Source organism: Brassica oleracea, chromosome C3, assembly GCF_000695525.1.
Source record: "Brassica oleracea var. oleracea cultivar TO1000 chromosome C3, BOL, whole genome shotgun sequence".
In the NCBI taxonomy this organism is placed as follows: Eukaryota; Viridiplantae; Streptophyta; class Magnoliopsida; order Brassicales; family Brassicaceae; genus Brassica; species Brassica oleracea.
The window spans coordinates 32,487,965-32,496,751 of NC_027750.1; the positions used below are offsets into that span (position 1 = coordinate 32,487,965).

Below are 8,787 nucleotides of genomic sequence, written 5' to 3' on the forward strand. Positions count from 1 at the left end.
CTACTGTAACTACCACCACCACATGTGTCTTTACCGTCGCAACAACCATCACCACTTTATAATAATATTATATTACCAATCAGGTGAAAAAACATTTTATTTATTTTACTTTAAATATTTGTACATTCAAATGTAAAATCATTAGTTTTGTTCAGTACAGTGTTGGTGGAGGAAAAGTGTTGCGCTGGTTTACACTTTCTTACTCTACAACTTTTACTCACATTTCTTCTACTTTTTATTACTCTAAACTCAGCTATAATTATCAATCACACCCTAAGTATTTTTGGATTTGTTGATCGATTAACGTTAATTCACTATGGCCAAACATCGCCGTATGCATCTAGGCTTGAAACTTTTATCCGAGATCTGGATTCGATCTGAAATTCTATCCGGATTCGATCCGAGATTCGATCCGGATATCCGGAGGGGCCGAATCCGGATCCGGATAGTAAAATGTTGGATCCGTCAAAACCGGATCCGGATCCGGATATTTTAATTTTTTAGTCCGGATATCCGGATCCGTAAGTTTTATTAATAGATATTTCAAAAATAGTAATATCTATATATAAAAATTATTTTTATTTAATATATTTTCACTTTTATAATAGTATATATAAATTTTATTTAAATTTTGTAATATTATACATAGAAATAATTAAAAACATTATATATATTTTTATTTTAAAATTATTGTTAATAATTTATATGTATTGATATTATTTTTTATTTATTTTAAGGATCCAAATCCGGATTTGGATATCCGCCGGATATTACAATTTTTAGAAGTATATCCAACACCCGGATATCCGAAAACCCTGAATCCGAATAAAATAATAAAATTATAGATTCGCCGGATAAAAATCCGGATCCAGATACCTTAAAATTGTCCGGATACCCGATCCGTCCCAGACCTACACATAACCACTGGCAGAACGGCCAAGTTAACGACCTTTTGGAACATGGGTTATATTGATTATTAAGCTTACCTCATGAAATGGATTTATTGATTATATGTTGAGAAATATTATTTTATTGCCTTTTGCACAATTTGCAATGATCATATATGTTTTTCAAGCAAGTTTTTTTAACTTGTTTTATTTACCCTGATTTACTTAAAAATATTTTGAAAATGGTGAAAATAATAATCACTATTCTTTTGTGGGCCAATAAATATTTTGGATTTTTGTAAGTTTATAAGTCCACATCATAATAACTAGAACTCAATTAACACCTTAAAAAGAAGAGAAAAACTCATAAGCAAAAGATCCTTTTCTATTAAGTTCACCGGATCTTTCTTTTTATTTATTTAAAATTTGGTTGGATCGAACATAGCTGCAGAACTTGTCACGGGAGAATCAAGGACACTTGGGAGTCTTTTTGCTGCTGAGCTTGTCACGGTAGCAAGGACACTCATGCTTGTTCCCATAAGTTCCTGACGGAACACACTTGCACTCTTTGCAACATATTCCACAATACTTCAAACATCTATCATTCATCCCTGCATCTTTGCATCTCACTTCACACTTCCCTCCACACCACTTATCTAATTCTGGTCCCACTTTGATTTCCGGCGCAAGAGCCGCGGCGCCACCACCACCTTCATCACCATAATTTATTCATTCCGATTTTTTTCTTACATGTATAAATATACCTTTAGTGGTTTTGCATCGTATAGTTTTAACCAATAAGAAATAAAGTTATAACCAATAAGTATCAACAAACAATTATGACCTAAATCAGTTAGACCAAGTATATCATAATTAATTATGTAATCAAGAAATAAACAGAGAAGACTCTTGAACAGATTCACAAACCTGAGATAGTAGCCGAAGCAAGAGATGAAGTGATTAGAAGAAGTGACGCAACAAACAATATGGAGACAATTATCCTCATGTTTCTTTTCTCTGGTTTCTTTAAGTGCCCGAGGATGATTAGCAAAGATCAAGTTTCTATTCTTCTTGTGGTCTCTCTGTTGGCCTTTTATAGGCGCAGCTACCAAACTTCTATATTTTATAGGATCGTAGTATTATATATTCCTGTTATTAGTCTTATTAAATGAAGGAAAACCAGCTTTGGCGTTTATATATATATATATATAAATAAAACTAAGTTTTCCATTATTTTAAATTTATACGATTGTCATAATAGAGAATTATAAAGAAATATTTCAGTCTGACGAAAAAAAGAAAGAAATATACGAAAAGAAATATACGTGGTTCTTGGTATATTTTTCTTAATAGTTAATAATAATTGGGGGTTTTGGACGAAACTCAGACTAATCTTCGGAGCTTATAAGTAGTACGGGTATTCATATCATTTGACGTATATACAATGGTTAAAGCAATTTAAATCAGAGTAAAAAGACTCGAGTCATGGTCCCTAAGATATATGAGATGGGTTTTCAACACTAGTTGTTTGGAGAGAATGATTTAGCACGCAAATCTAATTCAGCGTGAAAGTGTTCGGGATGCAAGTATGCCGTAGGTGCCTATTGCCCCTTCATGTTGAGATGAAAGGTCAATTTTAGGTGATGTCATGCGTTTGGAAGAAACGTTCGGTAGATCCGAACGGAGACATATTGCGCAGACTTGACATATATAGTGGAAAATCTAGGGGATTCAGCTTTTATAACAAAATCGACTTCTTTCCATCCATTGGGATTTGGGATCGTCCACCTTTAGTATCACACATACCCAAGATGGCTCATGCGGACGCACCACCGAAGGAAAATAGAAAGAGAGGGATTGTATTCTCTCGTGTAGCACTGACTGGTTCGAGAGGTGATGTTGCCCACAACGATATGATATCGATCAAACTTGAGATACAATATGTGTTGTTGATAAAATATACTCTCCGTTTCAAAAATCCACGTTTAAAAAAAAATATTTCAAAATTAAATAGTTTTTTCTTTTTAATGTATTATTTATTGGTAAATTGCAAACTTCAAAAAAATGTGTTTATTGAAATTCAATTGGCCAAAAATTGTTGGAAATAATTAATTACAAAAAAAATCATGTATTAATAATCAAAATTTAGTGTATTTTTTAATATATGCGAAAATTTTGAACTAACATTTTTTTTAGGAATATATATATTTTGTAAAAAAATACATGAAGTTTTACAACAAATTTAGTTATGTAAAACTATGTTATGTTTTTTCAACAAATAAGTATTTTGAGTTTGTCATAAATAATACAGATGCAGCTGTCGCAAGAATTTGGATCATTCAATTTTTAGTCTCAAACATAAATGTGGCACTCTTTGCATTAAATGTTGATGGGAAACAGGCTGGTGACAGATGGAAAAGGAACAGAAACAAACAACGAGATTGTCTCCTGAAGAATTCTTTCCACGCGGTTTCCGCACATGAGTCACACATACTCTTTTGTTCGCTCTACAACTCAGTTATCTGTTTGTTTCGAACTCTAAAAGGGCACATCTTTCAACAACTATCAGATAGTCAAAGCAGATGTATATATATGTACATGTATATACTATTATAGTTTTCCATGAAAACATACTCTTCACTTCTATGAAGTTGATCATATCATCATAATCATTAATATCGAACAATTTCCCAGCTAGTTTCTTTGAGTTTAAATTTGTTCAAATAATAATCTTACTACTTGTATTTAAATATGAATCTTCTGACTGTTTCCTTACCAAACCATTTTTGAGTTTACGGACGCCAAAACAATATCAATGCATATTATTAGTTTTAAATAGTTCTAGAAAAAGTTTATTAGGTGATTTTCCTTGGTGTGAATATTTGTTAATGTCACAAGTAAAACTGTGAAATTGATCAAGATCATCATTAGTGGTAATGCTGATCAATACGAGAAAAAATATTTGGTGAAAAAGAGATGCATAGAATAACTATGTATTAGCAGTGCATTGTTTTTCATGTATCTTAGTGCACCACATAAAAAAACAATGCACTGCTACTCAAGCGCCATGCTTGTTCAAGTAAATGTTAGACTTTCATGGTTGGAGTGCTATAATTAAATTAGGTGGTTTGCGTATTTAGCTTTTTATACATCATTGAGTGAATATTTATTTCATGATTTTAACGATACTTACTTTGGTTATTTGATTTTCAGTTATTGAGAAAATATTTGAGTACTAATAAAGCGGCAATTTGAGTTAACTGAAAAAGACCTTACAACTTGAAAAAGAGACCGGCGTGACATTTATTTTCTTTAACATTTGTAGACATCATATTTATCACTAAATACTTCACACTACCTATGAATTGGATAAATACTCACCATATCAAATATTGAATTAGGAACAACACTGATTTTAGTTGTAATCCAATACACTTGTTAAACAATGCCAAGTAGTTTCAGAACTTTATTCATCTTTCCAAAACAAATTAAAAATTAGGAACAAGAATTATGAATAACATTGATTTTAGTTGTAATCCAATACACTTTATTTAAACAATGCCAAGTAGTTTCAGAACTTTATTCATCTTTCAAAAACAAAACAAAAAGTTCTAGGAGGGGTAAAATATTGTGCTAAGCAAACGAAAAGCTCTACAGCTATTAAAAATCAAAGGGATCCCACACAATATGGAACCGAAAAGTAACAGAATGATTTAAGTTTTTCTGAGGTAACCCAATCCTTGGATCTCTCACACCCCCTTCAAAGTAACTGATGCATACACTGTTGCATAATACGCTCCTATGCCTCTTCAAGTACCTGTCACAAGTTACAAGACAAGCCTAAGATCATATTCATATACCTTAATGGCAGACATTCCTAACATCCAATTATTCTTCGCATGAATAGCGTATCAGCATATATTCTCGGTATTGGTTTCACAGAATATAATCTTTTTTTTTCTGTATGATAACCGAAGACTGATTGTTTAAAAATCACAACACAGCTCAGAGCACAATGAAACAAGACACAAAAAAGTGTTTGCATAAACCAAATTCAATTAGGATAAAAAGCAAGAAATAAGAAAATTATGTCAAGCCAAAGACTGTATTTGCTCAATACCAAATCCTTCCTTTGTCTATTATGGCAAAACAACGAAAAGGAAACACAGAGTCTACTCTTCAATTTCAAGACAAAAAAAAAACTAACTGAATCTACCCAAAGGACATCAAGCAGCTCCAGAGTGTTGTGGAAATTGAAGACATTCAGAAAAACAAACTACTCACAAAGAGGACAATTAGCGATCTTGACAAGTGCGTCGGAAGGTACCGTTTGTCAGCTCGCAGAAAGCACGCAAATTAACATTGAGATGAGAGGTGAGCTGAGAAGCAGCCACAACACTGTACAGAGGCAAGAAAGACTGCGTGCAACCAAGCGCTCCCAGATTCCTGAAAAAGATCAAAATCAAAATCAAAATCAGACACAAAATGTATAAGGCGATGAAGCGGATCAGGAGTCAAACCTAGAAGGCGATGAAAAGGAGAAGCGACGGCCGGGTGAAGAGGATGGGGAAGGACGGAGGCGAGGAAGCGCCGCCGTAGGAGAACGGAGAGACGGTGCTCTTGCGGTGGCGGCGGCGAAGGAACGGGCAGCGGATCCTGCATTGCGCCAAGCCATTTTTGGTTTTTTTGTTTGCTAGGGTTTTACGAGAGGGGAGAAACTAGAAATTCGCGATGATTCCGTATGGTGAGACTTTTTGCACTTTTCATTTTGTAGCCCAAGTTTAATCACTAAAGTCTAGGCCCAATATAACATAAGTGACACAGCCCTAAAGAGTAAGACGGCAGATGTGATTGTGTTTTGAGGCTTTGAGCGAGGAGTTAGTTAGTGTCTAACTGACCGGTGTAGATGCAGCAGTTGTAATGCGGGGCTACGAAAGTTATGAGCTTGGATGGTTTACAAGTTTAAATGTTATTAAGCGATTTGGAAAACTGGTGTAAGAGTTAGAAATTGGTGTTTTTGTGAACTACGTATGGTTGGTTGACTATCAAATACAATAAATGTATAATAATAAATTAACAATATTTATGCTTAATATAATTATTGAAATATTAAAAATATATTTTTATAATAAAATAAAACTATTTTTATAAAATCCCATCAGGTTGGATCTATTGTTTTCTTCGAATCCAACATTCCGAAACATACAAAAGTAAGATAAGTGGTAAGAAATACATAAGACAAAAAAATGAAAAGTTGATATAAAGTTTGGTGTCTTCAAGTTCAAATAGATTAAAGAGTTTTAAAAAGAGAAATATTACATTTTTGTTATAGCCATTTGAAAAAAATAGGAAATGAATAATTTTTTTATATAAAGAGACAAAATTCCTATCAAATTAAGAAAATTTCCTTGTGCAAGTCTTCTTAAAAAAATCTGCTAGTGATTACAGTTTAGTAAACTTCTCAAAAAGTTTCATAACCTTAAATTTTCTTTACATGCCGAGAAGACTTATAAAGAAGTATGCATTTCGCAGACTTTTTAAGAAGTCTTCTATCTTTAATCGTTTAATCAAATATTTTAACTAGATAGAAATAAACACATCATTAAACATAAAATTAATTTATAAAGTGTTTAATATATACAAAACTAAACACGTATATGTCAAATTTTTATTTAAAAAAAAAACTATTTAAGATTCCAAATTTTAAAAATGCTAACATTACTTGAACATATGTTACCAAATCCTAACCAATCAAAATCATGTCTTACAATTTATATCCACTCATCTATGTCGAAAACAATTCAATTTTATTAAATTTAAATTTAAAATTTAGAATTTTTTATATTTACATGATTTTGATTTATTTTCAACAAAATCTTTTTCATAATTTTATAAATTAATTTTAAGATTAAATACATAAATACACTTCTCGAGAAATCTTTTCGGGATGAGTAGATTTTTCAAAAAGCTTTATGGGAGAAGACTTCATTGTTTACAGAACACTTTACAGGGTTATAACCGTAATTAATTTTTTTTGTTTGGACATAAGAGATAATTGTAATTTTACTATCATTTTCTGTTACTTTTGCATATGATCAAATTTAAAGTATTTATTTGCATTCAAATTTAAGTTTTGAGTCATTTTTGGCCAATATCATTATAATCTTTTGGAATGAGACATTTAAAGGTCAGAATTTCAAGCTGATATTTATATATTAAATTTTATCATGATTTACATTGTTAAATATTTTATTTTGTTTTATAAAATATGAATGTAGGTACATGAAATATTATTGTAAAATAGGTATATAAAATATTAAGATCAAATGGTACAAATATAAATCTATAACTTATGCATTAAAAACAAATCACACGCTCAAATAATACAACATATAAATATACATTAAAAAAATTACACGCTTAGTTTTCCAGTCTTGTTGTAGAATTATTTTCCCAGTTACTGACATATCCAAGTAAATGTTTCACAAAACCTTTTTACAGGATTTCGATAACCTTGACTGGGGGTAATGTATCGCTCATTATTCATTGGATCACAAATGATCTGGCACGGGTTGTCACAAATTGCTGGAGTTGCTTTTTTTGATGCTTTCATGCATTGATTTATGACACAATCTTTTATACACACATCTCTTGGGATTGAATCAGAAACTTGTATCGAACAAATCATTGTAAATAAAGTTAAAATCATGAATGCCCTATAAGTTTTATTTAACACTTGAGCTGCCATAAGTACCGTGAATGTGTAATTCAAAGTGTATAGTTTTGTTTATTGTGTTGTGAAGCAAAGATGATTTAGTAAAAAAATTGGATAGATCGAGATGATTTATATAGTAAAAAGTTTTTACTAGATTCTGGAAGCCAGTAATTTATAGGAATTCAATTCGTTGTTTTTTAATTTCTTTTTCTTAATTAAGTAAATGTATCGATTGATTTTTAAAACATTTAGGTGTGTTGCCACCTAGGCAACTATATATTTTCTGCGAGTTAAAATAACTTACTGGTCATGTTATCATTTTTAGCTTATACAACATATATTTAAGTAACATTTTTGTTTTTAAAACTTGTAATCATGTGTTGTAAGTTGTAACAAAAGTCTATTTCAATACATTGAAGTTTAGGTGTGTTAAGCCCTGGCCACCTAGGCAACTATTTTCTGTGAGTTAAAGTAACTAACTGGTCATATTATCATTTTTAGCTTATACAACACATATTCAAGTAAAATTTATGTTTTTAAAACTTGTAACCGTGTGTTGTAAGTTGTAACAAAAGTCTATTTCAACACATAGAAGTTTGGGTCTATTATCATACACCATCTCGCAGTGAAAATTTCTTTCTTTTTTTCTTGTGAAAATTTCTTTCCATATTCGTTAATATAAAAGTCGATATAGATATGATAAAACATGTGCATGTTAAATAAAAATAATAGTTTATTATATGTCCTATAAATAAAAAATTAAAATTTATAATAGTTTAGCGTGTATTTAAACAGATGGCCACATTAAAAAAACTTTCTGATAAAGATAATTTTATTTAGATAAAAAGAATAAGCTGCAGTGAAAAACAATAATCAAGTAACATATTATATTATTGAAATTCTTGAAAACAAAATTGGGAAAATTGCCAAATATGACTCAAAACTTGATTTCAAACACAAAGATTAACCCAAACTTGAAACAAATGCAAAAGTAACCTAAAAGGCTATTGAAATTACAACCAACCCCTTGTGAACAAACAAAAAAACCGAAATTTTTTTACGTTTCTAACCCCCTTAAGTCGTCTGCCCAGATGACTTTCCAGTAAGTCGTCCAGACGACTTTCCAGGAAGTCGTCTGGACGACTTATCTGGACTAGTTTTACTTAGAAATAATTTAAAATTTTT

The 8,787-nt window shown here is 31.1% G+C and overlaps 3 protein-coding genes across 4 annotated transcripts; all 3 read right to left on the bottom strand.

Annotated features, from left to right (window-relative positions):
* Positions 1-1,154: 1,154 nt before the first annotated feature.
* LOC106332111 (gibberellin-regulated protein 7-like) lies at positions 1,155-1,997 on the bottom strand. The gene is made up of 2 exons (XM_013770581.1): positions 1,815-1,997; positions 1,155-1,597 (listed from the first exon to the last, which is right to left on the bottom strand). The coding sequence occupies exons 1-2, from the start codon at positions 1,891-1,893 to the stop codon at positions 1,356-1,358; spliced, it is 321 nt and encodes a 106-aa protein (XP_013626035.1). The 5' UTR covers positions 1,894-1,997; the 3' UTR covers positions 1,155-1,355.
* A 2,390-nt stretch (positions 1,998-4,387) lies between these two features.
* On the bottom strand, positions 4,388-5,662 carry LOC106331946. Of its 2 annotated transcripts, none has more exons than XM_013770389.1 (3): positions 5,408-5,662; positions 5,215-5,333; positions 4,388-4,704 (listed from the first exon to the last, which is right to left on the bottom strand). In XM_013770389.1, exons 1-3 carry the CDS (start codon positions 5,560-5,562, stop codon positions 4,697-4,699), a joined length of 282 nt encoding a protein of 93 aa, XP_013625843.1. In that variant the 5' UTR covers positions 5,563-5,662; the 3' UTR covers positions 4,388-4,696. The 2 variants fall into 2 exon arrangements, with proteins under 2 accessions (XP_013625843.1, XP_013625842.1); XM_013770388.1 differs by having other exon boundaries at positions 4,454-4,704; positions 5,172-5,333.
* A 1,682-nt stretch (positions 5,663-7,344) lies between these two features.
* On the bottom strand, positions 7,345-7,635 carry LOC106330404. The gene has a single exon (XM_013768874.1). The coding sequence runs from the start codon at positions 7,633-7,635 to the stop codon at positions 7,345-7,347; it is 291 nt and encodes a 96-aa protein (XP_013624328.1).
* Between the last annotated feature and the right edge of the window lie 1,152 nt (positions 7,636-8,787).